Source organism: Bufo gargarizans, chromosome 11 (genome assembly GCF_014858855.1).
Source record: "Bufo gargarizans isolate SCDJY-AF-19 chromosome 11, ASM1485885v1, whole genome shotgun sequence".
Classification (NCBI taxonomy): Eukaryota; Metazoa; Chordata; class Amphibia; order Anura; family Bufonidae; genus Bufo; species Bufo gargarizans.
In genome coordinates this window covers 16065188-16087945 of record NC_058090.1, presented here as the reverse complement: position 1 = coordinate 16087945, position 22758 = coordinate 16065188, and the positions used below count along the sequence as shown (strand labels likewise).

The 22758-nt window shown below is 43.3% G+C and overlaps 1 protein-coding gene across 1 annotated transcript in view; it reads left to right on the top strand.

Moving 5' to 3' along the window:
• The first annotated feature begins 7828 nt into the window (after nt 1-7828).
• The window catches only part of BEGAIN (brain enriched guanylate kinase associated), a 132323-nt gene continuing 117393 nt past the window's right edge, over nt 7829-22758 (top strand). Inside the window, exon 1 of the mRNA XM_044272567.1 lies at nt 7829-7952. Coding sequence (XP_044128502.1) covers nt 7939-7952 — 14 coding nt within the window. The 5' untranslated portion in view covers nt 7829-7938. The remainder of the gene's footprint in view (nt 7953-22758) is intronic.

Sequence of the window (22758 nt, the reverse complement as noted above, 5' to 3'; positions counted from 1 at the left end):
GGCTTCTATTAATTTCCTGCTCGGTGGTTATAAATCTAAAAATTACTTAAAGGGTTGTATGAGATTAGAAAAAAAAAAACATGGCTCTGCTTTCTTCTACGAACAACCCTATAGCAGCTCAGACCTATTAATTCAAGTGAACGGGGATGAGCTGTGATACCGAACCCTGCACATGGACACAAGAGGCAGTGTTTCATGAAAAAATATTTGGACATCCCCTTTTAAGTTGGCTGATTTCATATAGTTTTGCATCAGCGATTGAGATGAGAAGGCCAGAAGTTAGGCTATGAGATGGAAATGGAAGGCTTTGTTTACTGTGTTTTTCCTAAATTCCTTAAAATCCTGTCTTTATGCTCCACTTATATCCCAAGCCACAGTCAAAAATCTGATTTCTGGAGAAAATCTGATATAAACTCCTCCCACAAGGCAAACCGGGCATGACAGATACACACTCTAAACCAGCAGAGGGCAACTGAGAGATGTGAGGAAAATTGTGAATGCAGCTCTGGAGGTGGTCTGTGTAAAGCTGGCCATTGACAGAATAAATACAGTATAACAATGTTGGTAATACAGAGAAGATAAAAGGCCAAATCTTTGGGTGGGATAAGCTGGTGATCTTATGTGCATGGGGACCTGATGACTGTCCCCCACAGCAAATTTTGAGGAGGAGGAAACAAGCGCCATTTTGTTTATACAGCTCCTAGGCAGACCTCCATGATGTCACCATGGGTATAGAATTACAAAACAAGCCCTGTGTCTTTGAACCCTGCAAGATTATCAAGAAATAAAGGGTAGGATGTAAGGCATTAAGACTTGACTCCAGGAACCGACTACAACAGTTTTATTTGTAGTCTGTTGCCATAGAGATAAATAGGTTTGCATAGGAGCTCAATATGCAAAACTATAGGAGGCCTTCTGCTTCTATTTTTTATTATTATTTAAGTACATTGGAGCCATAAAAAAAAGTTGCAAAAGTTTACATACCCTTTCATCTGCATGCCTGAAAATGTTCTCTAGAATAACATAAGGCAAATTATAAATAGGCAAATAGGAAAATTGTAATAGTAGACAGCACTGCTGCGTGCGATTCCATTTCTTGTAGTGATTCAGGTTGTATGTATTAAGATTTGTCCTGTCCTAGAAGAGAACTAGTGCAAATGTCACATCTGGAAGTTTTCCCATCTTGTAGTTTAAGTCAAACAATCATTCTCGTGCAGATTCAATTTACGTTGATGACCAAGATGTCAAAGTAAAGGTCATGAATTGCCAGGATGCCCGGAGGTGCATCATCGATGGATGTTCCCGGCTAGTAAGGGCTGCCACCGCTCTACAAATGCATGACTCCCATTATTAAATATTTCAAGGATACACAAGGAGTCAAAAGGCAGCAAAACTAGAACTTTAAAGGAGTGACGGTCTAAAGGCTGGTTTAGACAGTCTGATGGAGCAGTCGATTACCGGGAAGCAAGCGTTCCTTCCCGACAGCCGGCTGATCACTCAGTGAAGGAGACACATTTACATGCAGCAATCTCCTTCTCTGTATGAGCTATAGTGATCCCTCGTCCTCATACAGAATCATTGTTTTTGGGCAGCAGGTCGCTGTTTAGACCGCACCATGTGCTGCCCAGAAACTATGATTGGTGGCACCTGCACGAACGACAGGATCGCCAGATGAACAAGCGTTTTGCTTCTTCATCGGGTGATCGGCGGCACATTTTAGATGGTCAGATTATTGGGAACGAGTGTTTGCAGGTACTGTCGTTCCTGATAATCTGCACAATTATTGCTTCATACTGTATAAATACACCTTAAGGCCAGATAAGTGCACACAGCACCCATGCAGAACAATATGTTTCCATTGGCAATTGTCTACTCTCTTAAAGCACTTGTACTACTTTCTCTTAAAGTCAACTTACTTAAAGGGAACCTGTCACCAGTTTTATGGTGTCCTAACTAAGGGCAACATAAATAAGTGACTGATTCTCTTAGCAAAATGCTGGGTCACTTTCTTTAATTGACCCAATCTGCCAACATCTTGTATTAATAAGCTCCAGCTCATAATGATGAGTCCTGAATATTCATGAGCTCCTGACCTATCCCCACCTACCTGCTGCTGATTGACAGTTATTTTGCATATGAATCAGCAGCAGGTGGGCAGGGGAGTGGCTACAGCGGTTGAATAAATAAACGCTGGACTCAATGACATCACGCTGGACTCAAATCGGCTCATTAGCATGTGGCATCTTTGTGTGTATATTATGAAGTAACCATCGGTCACACCAGTAAGTGAATACATCTAAGGCACTTTTTAGTAGTTAATGATTGTATATAATTAGTTAGAGTATAATCAAATATCCACATGACAGGTTCCCTTTAACTAAAGACAGCCTGGAAATGAGCATAAAATTACCTTTATGTTGCCTTGATGTCTCCTGTCCCTTTTCACTGCTCCTTTGAAGACAGCTGCTAGGGTTTGTGTCCAGTTAAGAAGACTGGAAGGAAGGCAATCCCCCACACCGCATGTCTGTGCTAGGTTTCAGAATGGCGAGGTGTGCCTCTCATTAATCCAATGTGATTGGCTGGCAGGGAGCTGCTGGCTACAGCAAGTGTGTATGCGAGCAGTTTTGGCTTCAGAGAACTGGCAGAGGAGCCATCTTTGAAGGTCCTCATATTGTAAATGTTTTTCTAGGGAAAGGAAAGGAAAAATAGTACAAACAGTATTTTGACCGCTTTTTCCAGCGCTTGCTTGAAAGGTTTCAGACGTGGATGGAAGGGAAAGGTTTTCGGGGGGAAAAAATAAAAGAAAACAGGTATACCCATCGGAAAAATAAATAAGAACAATAAAACCAATAGAATTGTCCGTGCACTGATGAGTACTATTGTGAGGTGTGCACTTTTTTTTTTATATCATCCTATCACAGTTTTGCCCTTGTATATTTTTTCTGGTCAGGATGTATTTTTATTCATATTTTGTGTACTGGTTGATCTAGTAGTGGAATTAGTAAATTATTATGCATTCTTGGATGTTATCTGAGGCAGACGGCTGGATGTATTATACAATTAGTTCTTGGATTTCGTTTAGACCCTCTGGCATCAGTGTATTAAGTTGGTGCATCCAATAGATTTCCCGTTTTTGGAGGAGACTTAACCTATTGTTAGGATTATATGGAATATGATCAATCGGAGTAATTTTGATTTGGTGTTTTTCTTTCTCTGAGGTGTTGGCACAGTGTTTAGAGAGACTGTGTTTAGGGTAGGGTTTCTGGATATTGTGCCTGTGCTGGTTTAATCTGCAGTGTAGCAGTTGAATTGTGCAGCCGACATATTGTAGGCCGCATAGGTTATAGTGTGGCAGCATAGACATCGGGTTGTTCTGCATTTGTAGCTGCCTGATTGGTCGATTTGTGTCATATTGACCTGTTTTTTCGTTTTTTTGTTTTGGTCTATTGGGGGCCACAAGCTTCTTGATTGTGGGTGCTCGCCTGTAGGTGATTTTTGGTTTTGTTGAGGTGTTTTTTCAGATGGGGGTCTTGAAGAATGTGCCAATGTTTTTGTAGTATATTGAGGATTTATTTATTGGAAGTACTATACTGAGTGATTAGATTGGTGTTTTTGTGATGATTGATTATTTTTTTGGCTTTTTTTCTAAACACTCTGCGTTATTTTAAGGGTACTTTCACACTTGCGTCAGAGGATTCCGGCAGGCAGTTCCGTCCGGACGCAAACTGATGCACTTGTGAGACGGATCCAGATCCAAATGCATTGCAATACTGGATCTGTCTTTCCGGTTGTCATCCGTTTTGCCGGAACACTTGGGTCCGGATCCAGCATTAATGCATTTCAATGGAAATTAATGCCGGATCCGGAATTCCGGCAAGTGTTCAGGATTTTTGGTCTGCTGCTGTATTTTCTCCGGCCAAAAAACATGAGGGACTGAACTAATGCATCCTGAACAGAATACTGATCCGTTTTTTTCCGGTATTGAGCCCCTGTGACGGAACTCATACTATGGAAAACTGGAAAACAAAAACGCTAGTGTGAAAGTACCCTAAGGCTTTTTTTGTATGCGCTCTGAATACATTTTATTAGGATACTTTTTGTCCGTAAATCTCCTTTCTAAAATTTTTGCCTGTTCTTGGAAGTCTTCTATGTTGGTGCAATTTCTACGGATTCTTTTGTACTGACTATATGGGATATTTTTTAACAATTTTTTGTGATGGAAACTGGGAAAGATGTATGTAACTATTGGTATCGACTTTAAAAAAAAAATGTTTAGGTGGTAAGTTTGTTGTTTGTACTGGTAACTACGATGTCTAGGAATTTGATGGTGGATTTGTTATAGTTCGGGGTGAAAGTGATACCCCAGTGTGTTGAGTTGAGAGTTTGGCAAAAATCTATGACTGTATCTTTTTCACTCTTCCAAATGATGTCATCTATATATCTTCTCAAATATATTATGTGGTCTTTGTATTGTGTATTGTTCCAGATATGGGCTTCCTCAAACTACCCCATGAACAGGTTTGCAAAGGACGGCGCTACCAGTGTCCCCATCGCGGTCCCTTTGCACTGGTGGTATATTGTGTTGTTGTCTACGAAGTAATTGTTATTGAATATGAAGTTCAAGCCCTCTATGAGAAACTCAATCTGTGCTATGTTTAGTGATTTGTCTCTGAGCAATATATATATTTCACACATTCAGTGCCTAGTTCGTGTTCAATGTTGGATTAGAGTGCTGTGACATCTAATGTGACTAGGGAGCAATCAGGTTGCCAATTGATATTTTTCAATTTTTGGATGAGCTGGCTGGAGTCGTAAAGGTAGCTGGGGAGTTGTTTTACGTATGGTTGCAGGAACAGGTCTAGATATTGGGATAGGTTGCTGGTTGCACAGTTGGTATTTGAAACGATTGGTCGGCCGGGGTGGTTTTGAATGTTTTTGTGGATTTTTGGTAGGTGGTAAAAATATGGTGTACATGGGGTTTTTGGCATAAGACAGTTTTTTTTTTTTCTTTATATGTTTCTGATCAAAGGCCTTTTTGATTAGTATATTGAGATTTTTTGTTATCTCCTGGAATGGGTTTATATCATTTTTTTCATAGTATAGTGTGTCACTGAGGATGGTTAATGCTTCTTTGTTCTGTATTATTATGCCACCACCTTTATCAGCAGCGCGTATGATGATTTGACTATTCTTTTTTAGGTTGTTCAGGGCTAATTGTTCCCTTTTATTTAAATTTCCTTTTGTAGTTGAACTTGTTGGTGTTGTTGGCAAGTAATTTTATCTTGTATAGTACTAGATCAAAGAATGTTATTAAAATACGACCTTGGCTATAGAGGGGGAAAAAGTTAGATTTTTGTTTGGTGGATGGTTGTTGTCAAAAGTTTTGGTTTCTGCGTTATTTTTGTTAGGTTGTTTTATACTTTCAATTTCGAAGTGTCTTTTTAGAGTGAGTGTGCGTCTGAATTTTTGTAGATCGATGAACAATTCTAGTGGATTAATTTTATTTGGGGGACAGAAGGACAAGCCTTTCTGTAAGAGACTGGTTTCATAGGCTGAGAGTTTATAATTTGAGAGATTGAAGATATTTACTGTGGACTGTGTGGGGGGTGGAGGGTCTTGTTGGAGTTCTTTTAGTCGAGCTTGCCTGGAATAAGACTGTGTGCTGGTCGGTGAACTACAATTACCAGCAAGGCTCTCTACAGTGGTTGTGACTCCTCACAGATGGTAAGCGTACCCTAACCTTTATCAAACCTCTCACTACAAAGTGACACCGCACATGTGGGGCTGCCTCCCTCTTTTCTTGTTTTATACCACACAGCAGAGCTGACAGATCCTCTATACTACACCGCACAGCAGAGCTGACAGATCCTCTATACTACACCACACAGGAGAGCTGACAGATCCTCTATACTACACCACACAGGAGAGCTGACAGATCCTCTATACTACACCACACAGCAGAGCTGACAGATCCTCTATACTACACCACACAGGAGAGCTGACAGATCCTCTATACTACACCACACAGGAGAGCTGACAGATCCTCTGTACTACACCGCACAGGAGAGCTGACAGATCCTCTATACTACACCACACAGGAGAGCTGACAGATCCTCTATACTACACAGCCCAGCAGAGCTGACAGATCCTCTATACTACACCACACAGGAGAGCTGACAGATCCTCTATACTACACCACACAGGAGAGCTGACAGATCCTCTATACTACACCACACAGGAGAGCTGACATATCCTCTATACTACACCGCACAGAAGACTGACAGATCCTCTATACTACACCGCACAGGAGAGCTGACAGATCCTCTATACTACACCACACAGGAGAGCTGACAGATCCTCTATACTACACCACACAGGAGAGCTGACAGATCCTCTATACTACACCACACAGGAGAGCTGACAGATCCTCTATACTACACCACACAGCAGAGCTGACAGATCCTCTATACTACACCGCACAGGAGAGCCGACAGATCCTCTATACTACACCGCACAGGACAGCCGACAGATCCTCTATACTACACCACACAGGAGAGCTGACAGATCCTCTATACTACACCACACAGGAGAGCTGACAGATCCTCTATACTACACCACACAGGAGAGCTGACAGATCCTCTATACTACACCACACAGGAGATCTGACAGATCCTCTATACTACACCACACAGGAGATCTGACAGATCCTCTATACTACACCGCACAGGAGAGCTGACAGATCCTCTATACTACACCGCACAGGAGAGCTGACAGATCCTCTATACTACACCACACAGGAGAGCTGACAGATCCTCTATACTACACCACACAGGAGAGCTGACAGATCCTCTATACTACACCACACAGGAGAGCAGACAGATCCTCTATACTACACCGCACAGCAGAGCTGACAGATCCTCTATACTACACCACACAGGAGAGCTGACAGATCCTCTATACTACACCGCACAGGAGAGCAGACAGATCCTCTATACTACACCACACAGCAGAGCAGACAGATCCTCTATACTACACCACACAGCAGAGCAGACAGATCCTCTATACTACACCACACAGGAGAGCTGACAGATCCTCTATACTACACCGCACAGGAGAGCTGACAGATCCTCTATACTACACCACACAGCAGAGCTGACAGATCCTCTATACTACACCACACAGGAGAGCTGATTAATTGTAAATGTGTCTCTTCGAAGCTTCTAATAGTAATATTAGCACCAATTCCAGCAATAGGACAGGAGATCCAAGGCCCCTCAGCTCAAGGTGTCATTTACAGCCGCCTGTATTTTGTGAATGACATTCTCCCGGTGGTTGTCCCCATGTTCTGACTGCTGCTGAAATCTGTGGTGCCAAATGCAAGTGAGCGACAGGTAAGCTGCTTACTGGCATTGACACCTCGGGCATTAGAATAGGAAACTGCTCATATTACAGTTCCTTAACCAAATGTGTATGCAACAGCTGTGCAGAAGGGCTAATATTATTACCCTGCTGCCAGGGTTTTATCTCCTTCATAGACGATACGCTTCAACTTTTATAGCCTTGAGCAATTCGGCAAGCAGCAAACCTGTTACTTGCCTTCGCTCTTCTCCCTCTCTCTCCTTCTCGCTCTGTGTGCTTTTTTTTTTTTTTATTCAGTCTTTGCTCTACTACTGAGTCATTGTGCTGCTTTTGGCTCGTGGGTCTTACATGGTTTTTCTGCACAGTGCGGATTTTGCTCCCGAGTTAATCGTTCAATGTTATTTTCTGCTAATGCAGATGTGATTCCCTTTGCTGTCGCTCTGTATACACTTGCTTAAAGGGAAAAGGAAAAAAAAACATCAATAAGGCTTGGGCTATGCAGAAATCTGAGGACTGAAGCCTCTGACTATCATTCATATGAGACTCCTATTTCATTTCTTCTAGGCCTCTGCTGCAGAGATGGAGAAAATCAGGTAAGTGACCCTTTATTTTCCTATTAAGCGGTTCTCTTGCAGCTGTAATTTCTAAGAATTATCATTTGCAACGGGGAAGAGATGTATTAATTGCATTGGCTTATGCAGTAGGACATACTCTCAGTACAATGAGCTAGGTAATACATGATCTGTGCATTATATACAATGAATGCACATCTGCATTAGCTCTTGTCGCTTCCATGGGGTCTCATAGAAGAATTGCTTCTGTTAGGATGAGGCTTTCAGACCCTCATAAAGCAACTGCCCTATGGTCTGCTTCTGTCTATGCTATCTGCTTGCTGGCATGTCCTGTATGTTATATGTAATTCCTGTAAAAGTATCTCTGTGTACAGCCGTCTCATTGTAGAATTTGCCTTGCATTTTGACTCGAGATCTGATGCTCTACAGTCTACAGGGATAGAAGGCTCCCAGAGCTTTGCTGTATGATTATCATCGCCCTCCTTTCTGCCGACCGGAGACTCTAGGCTAATTGCTGGATCCACAGACCCTTGCCTGTGTATGAACATTCAATATATTGCCCTCAGTCGTCTCATTCAGAGGTGGTGATGCCACACTCAGTGATTTATTGCTGCAGAGTTTGGAGAAATTTCATCACACAAGTTCTTTAAGCAAGCCCAAGGCTGGGAAGTTAGGTTTCGTAGCCAAGTGGCGGGTCTGTATGTGGGGTCGTTGGTGTCATTTTGGGCAAAGGGTGGGTCTTATCTGTTGCATCTTGAATCTCTTGGGATCAGGGTTCCTAGGTGGTGGGTTCATAACAGATGTGGTCAGTCTTTGTGGCATTGGATTGATAGGTGATGGAGTAACGGTGGAAGGTCGGTGTTTTAGGCAAAGGCATGGTAAGTGGTGGATTTGTGTGAGAGGTAGCTGGCATCTCGTTGGCAAAGGTTTGGTTAGTGGTGGGTTTTATTTGGGAGTTATTCAGTCCTTGGGGAACAGGTTTGATTGCTGGTTAGTTCATATCAGAGGTGGTCAGTGTTTTAGGCATTGTGATAGTGATTGGTCTTTTTGAAAGGTAGTTTGTGTCTTGTTGGGTACAGGTTTATTAAATGGTGGGTTTTAGCTATGGGGTGGTCAGTCTTTGGGGAATGCTTGGTAGGCAGTAGGTTTATGTCAGAAGTGGTTAGTCTCTTGGGAACAAGTATGTTAGGTGGTAGGTTCATATCAGATGTGGTCAGTGTGTTGGGCATTGGGTTGATAGGCAGTGGTGAAGTCATGAGGGGAGGTCCATGTGTTAGCTACTGGGTTGGTAGGTGGTGGGTCTATGTGAGGTGTAGTTGGTGTCTGAGTTTTATCTGTGGGATAGTCAGTCTTTGGGGAACAGGGTAGATAAGTGGTAGGTTTATATGAGGGGTGGATTGTATGTTAGGCATTGGGCTTATAGGTGTAGACTTGGGGATTGGTAAGTAATAGGTTTATATGTGAGATAATTAGTATCTTAGGTATATGCTTCAGAGTATGCTTCAGAGGGAGCGAGGTCATATATGGCTTAGTCAGTGTGCTGGGCAAATGGTTGATTAGTGGTGGGTTTATATGCGGAATGGTAAGTGTATTTGCTAGTCACAGGGATGATAAGTGGTGGTTTTATCTGTGGGTCAGTTTCCTGGGACAAGTTTCACATGTGGTGGGGTCATACTGAGGTAATCAGTGTTTTGGGGATTGGGTTGATGGGTTGTATGGTCAGAGGGGAAGATTATATTTTGGGGGCGTAGTGTTGGTAAGTGGTGGGTTTATGTGTATGATGATCAGTTTCCTGGGAAAAGGTAGTGGACTCATACCATTGGTAGTCAATTTGTTGGGCGCTGGATTGGTAAGTGGTAGGTTTGTATGTTGGGTGGTTACTGTGTTGCTGGACACAGAGTTGATAAGTGATTGAGTCATATGTGGTATAGTTACTGTGTTAGTTGGCATAGGGTTGATAGGGTAGGTTCATATGACATATACATGTTCAGTCTCTTGTTGGGTCCAGGGTTGATAGTGATGGTTTACTTTTTGTGCTGGTTGTTAAGCGGGGAGTTTATGCCATATATGAGAAGGTCATAGTGATCTAATGGTTAGCGTTCTGGACATATGGTTGACAAGTGATAAGCTCACCTGGGGAAAGGTTGGTGTTTGGTTGGGCACAGGGATTCATAGGTGGTTGGTTCATAGTCATGGGATGGTTAGTGTGTTTTTCATAGGGTTGCTAAGTGATTGAATTGTCAGTGGACTGTTTGCCATAGGGTTGATAGATGATGGATTCATATTTTGTTGGGTTGCCTAATGTTTTGGTACGGGGCTGAAATGTGGTGGGTTTATACGTAGGATGGTCAGCTGGACACAGGGTTGACACAATCAGTGGTAAGTTCATATGTGGGATGGTCCGTATTGTGTTTGGCACAGGGTTAATAGTTTTTTGAGTCATATATGAGCTTTGTGATAAGGGCACCACTTACAAAGCAATCAAGCATTGCATGTTCTCTATATGGCTGGAGGTTGTGTCTCAGGACCTGGAGTGAATGGGTAGGAGGGAACACGTAGACATGTGGAAAACCATCAGACTAGGAGCTTCTTGTATTTGGATTTTTTGAAGTCTTTGAGACAACCACCCAAAACATGTTTTGAAAAATTGGTCTTCTGGAGGGGTGGTCTTCTCAAAGATGATGGCAGGTACACTATATAGTGCAGTGATGGTGAACCTTTTAGAGACCGAGTGCCCAAACTGTAACCCAAAACCCACTTATCGCAAAGTGCCAAGAAATAAATTTAACTTGAATACCAATATAGTATATCTTCCATGTACTTTATCATTTAGCTATAACAGCCTGCCTACATTCAATGCTCTGCCTGTGCCATTCATAGTGAGTCCTGTGCTTATGAATGGCAGGAAAACTCTAAGACATATTGGCATGCCTTAGACTTTTTCCAGGGTGCGGGTGCCCACACAGAGGGCTCTGAGTGCTGCCTCTGGCACCCGTACCATAGGTTCGCCACCACTGATATAGAAGAACTAAAAGTCCAGGAAATCTGGTTTGGATAAGGAGGTCTTCATAAAGAGGTGGTCTGTTTTTAAGAAGGTTTCACTGTAGCTCTACATTTGGAGACAAAAAGAGCTGGTCGATATAAGCAACTACTCTACTTTTGTTTTCCTGCAATTCCTTTATTGGTGGTCACCAATAGTGTTGAGCGAAGCGAGCTTCAGATGCTTCATCCAAAGTTGCTTCGGAATAGTACTGTATGGACATTCGTGTCCGTACAGTATTAGACTGTATGGGCTCAGATGAGCCGAAGTTAGTTATTCAGGAAGTCGCACGTGACTTCATTGAATAACTTTGGTAGTAGATTTTTAAAGTGGAAAACCATTTTAAAACTTAAAACCCAACTGTGCTTCGGTTCTGACTGATACCTCGGAACCTAAGCCGAGTTCAGTTTCAAGTTTTAAAGTGGTTTTCCACTTTGAAGTGGATGGGTCCGCATCCGAGCTGCAAAACTGGATCTCCATACAGTATTATTCCGAAGTTTTGAACGAAGCGACTTCGAATGAAGCATCCGAAGATCGCTTCTCTCAACACTAGTCACCAACTGTTGCTAAACTGTCAGGCCATGCTGGGGCTGGAGAGCAACAGGTTGGAGGAGCCCTCTGTTCTAGAGTTTAGCAGGTACATGTTATCTAATATTCTAAGTATATAAAACATTATATGTATTTTTTTATTTCTGTATATTTTTTTTTATAACCAACATTTGTGAAATAATATATAACGTGCAATGGTATAAATCTGTATGAGATGATCTGTACCTTTATAAATCCATTTCTTCATTTATCTTGTCCTGAATTTGAGCCACATGGTGTTTTCTCCTCCATTCATGTCTAGAGCCAATTCTGCTAGTTTCCCGTTAAAACATAGTGCAGTGCATTGTGGGAGCTCAGATGTCAGGTACATACAGTTAGGTCACATGACTGACGGCGGACTGGAGGTAAACAAACGTCTGCTTCCAAGAGCAATCAGCAGGATTTTGGAAGCGGCTTTGGATATGGAGCCAATTGTCCATTATGCCATTCCAAATAACAGAAGAATCCGTTGCGGTTTTTGTGTCCCTTCTCTCCCCTCTGAACCACTGATGCATTTTTAATCTTACAAGGAAGATGTATATTGGGGAATTGCATACTGTACATAGCGATTCCTTAGCGTAGTGCTATTTAAAGGGGTTGTACACATTTCAAAAGTATGCTTGCTTTTGTTAAACAGTGCCACACTTGTCCACGGGCTGAGTGTGACATTGCTGCTCATTCCCCAATCACTTCTTTGGACCGAGTTGCCATGCAAGACATAACCCATGGACAGGTTTGGCGCTGTTTCTGGAAGAAGGAAGCAATTTAAAATAATCAATCTTACAAGTAGTACTGTTCATTGCCAAAATCCAATTTACCCCAAAGTAGGCAGTTTATTGGTGTTGTGGGGTGGCTTTGGAGGGCTTTGCTGGCATAGTACCAATGTCAGGGCTCAGAGGAGTTCAGACATCAGATAATACAGTAGATATGACTGTTGGCAGTGGAAGGATGGAACGGAGCATGTCTGACCACCTCGGTGGGTGGATGTGCACATTACTATACAGATAACACCAGGGGGCACCAGTTTAACTAAAAAGAATATCTTACACCTGAAGCAGTTTTGTAACAGAAAGTGAATTACAAAAATGACTAGTCTTGAGCAAATCGGGTTCGGACTGGCCCATCTGAACCCGGGTCATTTGTAATATGCGCTTCGTACCGCAGTTAAATGTATAGGCCCCACTGAGGCCTTCTTCTAGCCACAAGTAACGCAAGACTTCCTTAGTCTTGTGCCTGTGACGTTACAGTTCGGTTCTTCGCATACATTACTGTTTCTAAATCCGAAGCCAATCTCTGCTTTGTTAATGAGGCAATTTCGGTTGGTTTCACGCACAGTTTTTTATTTATTTTTTCCTTTTTAAAAGAGGTATTCTGGTTCATTACATTTACTTATTTAAAGAATAGGATGTTGAACAATATTTACATCCATTTATAAATTTGCTTGCAGACCTTTATTATATCCATACTGTAGCCTTTACCTGAAGAAAAAAATGGTATGGCCCTGTAAAATGCTCCATACAAGAGCTGGATAGGACTAAACATGGTGTCATTCATGTGAACCATCATTGGCCCCTGGCAAGTATCATGTGGCCCGGCTTTCATTTAACTGCCCAGGTATCTTACAGGTATTGAGGAGCAGAGTATATACAGTATTAGACCTCTTTCACACGACCGTTTTTATTTTCCGTTTTGCTGGCCGTTTTTTGCGCTCCGTATACGGAACCATTCATTTCAATGGTTCCGCAAAAAAAAACGGAATGTACTCCGTATGCATTCCGTTTCCGTATTTCCATTCCGTTAAGAGATAGAACATGTCCTATTATTGCCTTGCAAATGCATCTGTATGTCTTCCGTATCCGTTCCGTTTTTTGCGGAGCCATCTATTGAAAATGTTATGCCCAGCCCAATTTTTTCTCTGAAATTACTGTATACTGTATATGCCATACGGAAAAACGGAACGGAAACAAAAAACGGAACAACGGATCCGTTTAAAACGGACCGCAAAACACTGAAAAAAGCCATACGGTCGTGTGAAAGAGGCCTTACTACCTGCAGCAGCACCTCATCATGTCCCTGTGTCTGCGTAGAAGCAGATCTGTGTGTTTGTTTTTTTAACACTAAACTTTATTAACAATGACAACATCGCCTAGAGATAGGCAGCCATTTTACAACATCACCTAGAGGCAGGTGGTCATGTAAATACACACAGTAATATATTTATTGTAAAACCACAATAAAAATTATTTCAATACTAGTCCTAATTACTTGTCCCATGGACGTGTCCTTGATGCTGACCCTACACATGCATGTAATTTAACACTGCTGCTTACTGTCAGATGTTTTCTGGGGGGAAGGGGGGGGTTCTCTTTAAAACAAACCATAGCATGCTCAGGGTGTGACATTTGTTGCCTAATTTTCTGGTAGTTTTTTTGGTCCTGCTTGATAAAAAAAAAATAATATAAACCCATTAAAGGGCTTCTGTCACCCCCCAAAAGTCATTTTTCGTTTTTGGGCTACTGCGATTTTTCAATATATAGTGCTCTTAACCTTTTTCGTTCTCTAGTTTATTTAAAAAACGCACTTTTATAATATGTAAATGACCTCTCTACCAGCAAGTAGGGCGGTTACTTGCTGGTAGCAGCCGCATCATCCTTTAAAAAAAAAACGCCCCCTCCTCCTGTTGATTGACAGGGCCAGCTTACGTCACATCTACACCCGGCGCAGGCACACTGAGGATGGAGCGGCCGAGCGAGCGTCCTCCTCTCAGTGCGCCTGCGCCGACTGAAGACCGGTATGGCACAGGTGCGATATTTAGAACGCAGACAGGGCCAGCCAGAGGATGAGAGCGCTCACTGGCCCTGTCAATCAACAGGAGGAGGGGGCGTTTTTTTGAAAGGAGGATGCGGCTGCTACCAGCAAGTAACCGCCCTACTTGCTGGTAGAGAGGTAATTTACATATTATAAAAGTGCGGTTTTTAAAGAAACTAGAGAACAAAAAAGGCTGAGAGCACTATTTATTGAAAAATCGCAGTATAAGGATTTTAAGTAGCCCAAAAATGAAAAATGACTTTTGGGGGTTGACAGAAGCCCTTTAAGGCTAGTTTCACACTAGCAGCAAGGAACTTCGGCAGGCTGTTTCAGCGGGTGAACAGCCTATCGGCTCCGTCCTGCCGCTAGTGCACGCGTGCCCCCGGACTACCGCTCCGGCCCATTGACTATGATGGGGGCGGGGACAGAGTTCCAGCAGCGCATGCTGAAAGGCGGGCGGAATAAAAGTACAACATGTCGTCGTTTTATTCCGGCCGCCTCTCGGCATGCTCTTCCGTGCTGCTGCTGCTGGAACTCAGCCCCGCCCCCATTATAGTCAATGGAGCCGGAGCGGTAGTCCGTGGGCACACGTGCACTAGCCGCAGCACAGATCAGACAGGCTGTTCACCCGCCGGAACAGCTTGCTGGAGTTCTTTGCCGCTAGTGTGAAATGAGCCTTAGCTATGTCTGCTTTGAGTTCAATAATTTTTTATTTTAATTTAAAAACGCACGCCCAAAAATGAGGAGCAGGAGGAGAGAGAAAAGAAAAACTATAGATACTATATTTTAAGCATCACATAAAAGAAAGCCTTTTGCTTTCACCTAGCAACATTCATGATTTTTTTTTAAAAGCCTCCTAAAAAAAAAATACTTTCCATTAGTAATTAGCAGATTTTGTGAATTTCTCCATGCAAGAGAAGTAAATGTTTTACATAATTATTATTATTTTTTTATAGACCCCTACAGAGCCAATGAAGTCACGAGAGGGGGGGTACAGTACATAGTTTCCAATTTAAAAGTGCATGGCTTGCAAAAAACACTACAATAATACATGCATTACACATTGTGTATATATATATATATATATATATATATATATATATATATATATACAGTCTAAAAGAAGAAAAAGCCACACAAACAGCAAACAGCCTCGCAGCATCCAGCATAACGATATATGCTATGATTAAGGACCAATGAGTCTGAAAAATGTAAGCATACTTTTGTACCATTATGCAGGATGTCTTATCTGATGGAATAGAGACCTTTCACTAAAGATTCCTGGATATTACATGCATGTCCCAGATGGAATAACCCTTTAATTGATAACTTCCTCTATGCCTGCAGCCAAGACTAGGGGGGCATAGTAGCTTTCTGTATACATGCTACCTTGAACTTCTAATAAGTCTGCAGTAGGCTCACAAGCTCCCTCTAGTGGTGGCTACAGGAAGCCAGAAGTTTTAGCATTTGGAGATTTGAACTGGAGCTTTGAAGTGGTAAAATGGTAGCTCTACCTGCTGTCAAGATACATTAAGAAAAATGATTCAGCACCAATGCTGTATTTAAAAACGAGACGATAATACATGTGGACAGTTTTTGGGCCATAGACTAGTGGTAAGCCTCGCTGCTTTCTCACTGTGCTCTCGTCTTTGCCTTCCTTTTGAATGGAGCTACAATAATGGCGACATCTATTATTGATGCTGCCTGATTCGCATGCCCCTGGCTGCATCTGTTTTCCTGCATTAAGTGAACACTTTAACACCCCATTGGACTCTCCTGCCAGACCTGTTCTTGGTAAATCAGGTCTGATGCCTCCAAAGCAAGGCCAAATTATTTTGTGCAGGAAAAAATACCCCTAAGATACAATAAGGGGGAAATAGAGAGAATGTAATTCAGGCAACAGGTCATGAAAAAGATGTTTCTAATGAACAATCCTGGTGCAGGAGAAGCTTCCTCCCCGAGTAATGATCTGCACGTCAGCCAGTGTGCACCATTGCTATGGAAATAGCTGTCACTAAGCAGGCAGGAGCATTTGTTTATGGAGGCGAGATGGAGCGCGGCAGATCAGATAGTAAAACCTCATCACTGGGCAACTGTGCTAACACTTCAAATGCTGCGCTCACTGTCTCATCTGCTATCAGGCAGATAGGTAAATAAATATGGTATAGTCAAACAGATAGGAAGATAGGTTATACTGTAGATAAGTACGTAGGATGATGAATGTGAGATGACTGGACAGGAAGGTGGATACATAGGTGTGTGGGTAGATAGGCAAGAAGGTAGGTAGGTAGATAGATTCGATAAATCGATTCACAGATAAGTAGGTAGGTAAAAGATATAGACGTAGCTGGTTGGATTGGTAGAATGATGGTATATAGAATATAGAACAGTAGATAAGAGAAATATAAATTGATGACAGGCGGGGGACTGGCCATAGACCCTACAGAGAAACTCCCCAGTGGGCCACTGCCCGGGGGCTGCCTGAGCCCTCCACATGGCCGCCAGCCATGGTAAATAGTGATCTGACACTTTCCTCCTTAATTTAACTATATTGCCATCCTGAGGCAACTGGAGTAGGAGGACAGAAGGTAGCTAGTGGCACTGACCACCACGGAGTGGCAGCTTCTGGGGAGGTGTTTAGCACTGCTGGGGCAGTATTTTGTAATGCACTATGATATTTGGATCTGCCTGCGTGGTATAATGTGCCACAATATGGTATTGCTGGCACGTCTTCTTGTGTTTGCCTACCTTCTGTCAATTTTGACTACAAAATGTAGCACTTGGATACCTAGGTAGATAGAAGACCAATAGATAGGCGGTTGTATGGGTAGGTAGGAGGAGGAAGAATGTCTGGATTGATATGAGAGCAAAGGACGGATAGGTAGATAAATAGATAGATGGGTACTGTAGGTGGATAGATGAGGAGAAAGGTAGGTAGGTACATGGATAGGCAGGTAGAGAGGTTGATGGATTTGTACTGTAGATGGGTGAATGTATAGGTAGCTAGACGAGTGGGTGGATAGGTAGTGTGGATGGGTAAATAGGTACTGTAGATAGGTGGATAGGCAGCTAGATGTGTGGATACAGTAGGTAGCGTAGTGGATAGGTAATGGATATATATGGGATATAGAAAGAAAGATGGGATGTGTATAGATTTGGTGGATGAATAGATAAATGGTTCTATACATAGCTAGGCGGTGGTCGGTGACATCCTCCTTTGTACCATTATTTATCTGGTGGTCTGTGGGATATTTCATCATTTGCATCTGGTGATTGGATATTTAACTTCCAGTAGCTGATAGTCTGTGGTTTATCTGCAAACTGTGTAGTCATGTAATGTATCCATGGTCAGAGTCTGGACATCGGTGGTCTTAACGCCTGATTCCTACAACCCAGTGCAATGGGGATGGTCACCATACCCCTAGAAGGGTCTCCAATATTGTCATAAGCAAATGAAAATATTGTATAGCAGATAGCCCTTGAGTACATGTATCTGCATAAAACAAGCTGGTGTTCACCCAGACAAGTTGCTAGGCAGTACGAAGTGACCTACCTTACAGAATACATGGCTATTTCAATTGTATGTATCTACTGTAGTGGAGCCTCAGTGGTCCCATTGAGGTGCACGACATTTCTCCTAAGAATCTTCTTCATGGCTTATGACTTATAGGAATTAACTGCATCTGAAAACATAACGCGAAACTTGCAAAGTCATCAGCAGACTGCTGGAGGACGCCATGGAGGATGACTAAGACTCGGGTGTATCCCCAGCTGTGATGTCCTTGTAGATGCTGTTGTCATACTGGAATAGATGAATGGAGGGGGGTGACCTAATGCAAACTGTTGACTTCAGCAACTCGGTCCAGATAATTCCTAATTTTTAAAGAGGTTAAAATACACCATTCCTGCCAACAGTTTACTGGAATTTACCTCAAACGAGACCTTAAAAATAAAATCTTTTAGACAAATGTACATTATAATCTGCATTCTTGGGCATCTTCAGATGATGCCTGAAGAGTTTTTTTTAGGATTCGGATATTTAGCCTATCCTCAGGACAGATTATATCAGATTAGTGGAGGTCCAACTCTGGGCAGCCCGCCCAATCAGCTTTTTGAAGGTGAAGTGACGCAAGTGCAAGTGCTGCGGCCTCTCCATTGCTTACATGGAGACGTCTATCTACACGCTTTCTATTCCGTAGCGGTGGTGCAGGGTTCAAGTGAATGGAACAAGGTGTAATATCCTGCAATTAAGTAGATCGCATGCAGGTAGATGGCCCAGTGTAAACCATTAAGAGGCTGCAGCCATAGTCCAATCGACCAGCTGATCAGTGGGGGGTGCTGAGTGTAGGACCCCCACCAATCTAATATTTATAGTCTATCATGAGGGCAAGTCATCAACATCCCGATCCTGGAAAACATACTTTCAACTTTCAGATGTCTCACAATTTGGTCCAGATCCAGATTTTGGATAGTAGGATTTTATTGGGTGTTCCTCCTGAGGATGTATGACATTAGAATACTTCACCTTCTACAACTCTGCTCCAACTTCTGCCAGTGAGGTCCCTGGAGTTATCTCTTCCTTAGCTTTGACTAGTGGAGACCATTGGTCCTTGTTCCTTGCAGTATAGCCTGGCTTGCTAGGTTGTAGAATCGGTCTGGGTCCCTTCGCTTTTATCTGGACATTTCCAGTTACTCCATACCTGATGTTGGTCTTAAGGAACAATCTGTTTTCACCTCCATGTCTACACCACATTTGCATACCATCACAAACCTTCCAGAGTAGTCATCATCTTGAGAGAAGTCATGAAAGTTTCTCATCCTTAGGCCTCATGCACACGACCGTTGTTTTGGTCCGCATCCGAGCCGCAGTATTTGCAGCTCGGATGCGGACCCATTCACTTCAGTGGGGCCGCAAAAGATTCGGACAGACCCTCCTTGTGCTGTCCGCATCAGTTGCTCCGTTCCGTAGCCCCGCCCAAAAAATATAACATGTCCTATTCTTGTCCATTTTGCGGACAAGAATAGGCATTTCTACAATGGACCGCCCGTTCCGCAAATTGCGGTTTGCAGACCGCAAAAAACAGAACGGTCGTGTGCATGAGGCCTTAAAGTGATGGTCAAGTGTGCCCATGAGTTCAGGAGGAGTTTAACCCTGTCGAGGGGTGAGTAGTAGCTGGTGCAAAAGGAGTCCAAACTGAATTTCTGTATTACAGAGGGACGGATTGGGGAAAAAACATAGAACCTAAAAGTGGCGCCATGTTGTAGATGGGTTCAAACTGACAGAATGCGTGGCAACAGAAGCAGGCAGGGCCAGCACTACCATAGTGCAGAACAAAATATTGTCCCAGCAGAACCAAATATCACAGTGCAGCACAAAATACTGCCTCTGCAAAACCAAATACCGCAGTGCAGCTCTGCCGCCCCCACCACTGTATGAAACTGTATCATCGTCCTGAAGACGGCAATAGTCAGGAGGGACCTGTAGCCGCTGCCCAGGTGCTTGAGTGCCTGATTCTCCTTGTAACAGCGGCTGCTGTAAGCCGCTGTTCTCCTGCTTACCGCCGTGGTTCTGGGAGCCGTGTTCAGCAGTGATCTGCTGCTTGTGCTTCCCCATTCACCGCTGCAGTCCTGGGCCCTGTCCTTGCAGGTACTGATTGTTCTGGGATCCGCTCCACAGTTTCCTTTCAGCCCTAGCCACAGCATGCTTGCTGCTGCTTCGCTTTCTTAAGAGTCGGTGCACGTCACTTCCTGTGCTTTATGGGTTAGATCATGTGACCTCGCTGACCAATCCTAGCCCTCCTGCATGTATATTAGTGGCTCAGCCCCCTTTCCAGATGTCAAGGTCCTTGTGTCCTGCATAGGTTGCGGATTTATCGGCTTGTGTTCCTGTGTACCTGACACCTGACCCGTGCTTGTGTTTCTTGACTCCTCTACCTGTTTGATCCCTGCCTGCGTGCCTTGACTCTACTGTTGCCGACCCGGACTGCCTGACCTGTACCTGTGCCTCCTGCCCTGACCTATTGCTTGTTTGACTTCGCCTCTGCCTCATCCTTTGGTCCTGCACTGTTGCTCCTCGTTACGACTCTGCCTGCTGACTACGTCTGTACCTGTGGTACCTTGCTGTGGTACCTTCTGGTCCACCTGTACCAGCTGCCTCGTGTGCCAATCCTTCTCAAGAGGTAGCAACCCGGTGTTCCTCTCAGGGAAAGCCTATCCCCACCATGAGGGGTACTGTGAAGAACGAGGGGTTCACTTAGACAACGCCCTTAGAGGAGGTAGGACACGTGCCAGAGTGGGGTCACACCCGCTTATTCGTAACACTCCTACATTAACTAATGCTGAGAGCATCAGATTATGTGCCCAGCTGGGGGCCCTCTGGGCATCGGCCAGCTGGGAAATTTTCCTGTTGGATCTATGGCCAGTCCACCCATGGTATTATAAATGGTCAATACCCTCACAATACTGTCACAGGAGTACTACAGAACACTAGGCAGACCTTTATATTGCATAGAACACAATGGTTATGGGGGGAGAGACTCTATACAGCCAATACTTTCTATAAAAGACTCTCTTGTCTATGTGCTCTGATAGGTCATATTGACGTGGGTTGTCTTCAAAAGACAAACCTTTTAAGGCAAAATCGCTTCCGAAATGTAGGAAGGTATATACATTATATACCTTTTTAGTGTATCCTCCTCTTCTTCTATGGGTATAGTGCATTGCTGTAGGCTGGTATTAATAATATCAGGAGACTAGGGGCTGTGGAGGTTGCAGTCACACCAGGGCCCCGGTGCCCAAGATCAGTATTATATCTGGCACATGCTAGATGGGTGTCCTGTTGCACAATTTTTATTAGGGCTCATATGCCTCTGAGTACGATTATGATCACAGTTGCCTGATCTGTCACCTGTGACTGTCTGGGCATGCTGGGAGTTGTAGTATCCCAGCTGCTGAAGAGTCACAAGTGGAGGACCGCTGAGATAGAGAGAGGTTGCATGGCTTTGGGACACATCAGTGTATGGCTGGTAATGGTTTTTAATTCATTTCAGACTTTTATAAACCTGACCACATGGAAAGTTTCAGCCCAGAGCACCAAAGCTCAATGAGCTACTTGCTTCCTCAAGAGGAAGTAAATTGTTTTGCTGCTTGCCTTACCATAGGGAAATCAACAAAACAATGACTAATTTGGTTGAAAGAAAACTGGGACGATGGAGGGCTCAAGCTGCCTTTGGCGGTGATATTTAAAGACCCTTCAATTCATTGTGAGAATGCACAGACCGCTGCTGATCTCCATCCCCATATTGTTGTAAATAGATTTTTAGGGCAGCGTGTTTTCCCCATGACTGGGATGTACAGGGCCTCGTTGTACACAGCATTTGGCAACATTGCAGAATTTCTGTAGGCGAATCACAAGAGGAAATCCAATTTAGATACAGGCATCGCATTAAATAATGATGGTGACACAGGGCAGCAAACACAGCTCTAATAATATGTGCTTTCAGGCAAAATCTCTCTTTAATGGGCAATTTATCTTAAAACATCATCTGTCACTTCATAGCGAATATGGTCATGTTCTAAAAATTATTTTTAAACCATGTGATGGTTAGACAGATTGAGAGAGGGCTAGAGATATGGCCTACAGATGGAGAGATGGCATACTGATTAGAAGTCAAAAGGGAAAGATATCGGAGACTGATAGATACAGACTGATATCTGACGCTGATAGATACAGACTGATATCTGACGCTGATAGATACAGACTGATATCTGACGCTGATATCTGATACAGACTGATATCTGACGCTGATATCTGATACAGACTGATATCTGACGCTGATGGATACAGACTGATATCTGACGCTGATATCTGATACAGACTGATATCTGACGCTGATATCTGATACAGACTGATATCTGACGCTGATATCTGATACAGACTGATATCTGACGCTGATATCTGATAGACTGATATCTGACGCTGATATCTGATACAGACTGATATCTGACGCTGATATCTGATACAGACTGATATCTGACGCTGATATCTGATACAGACTGATATCTGACGCTGATATCTGATACAGACTGATATCTGACGCTGATATCTGATGCAGACTGATATCTGACGCTGATATCTGATGCAGACTGATATCTGACGCTGATATCTGATGCAGACTGATATCTGACGCTGATATCTGATGCAGACTGATATCTGACGCTGATATCTGATGCAGACTGATGTCTGACGCTGATATCTGATGCAGACTGATGTCTGACGCTGATATCTGATGCAGACTGATGTCTGACGCTGATATCTGATGCAGACTGATGTCTGACGCTGATATCTGATGCAGACTGATATCTGACGCTGATATCTGATGCAGACTGATA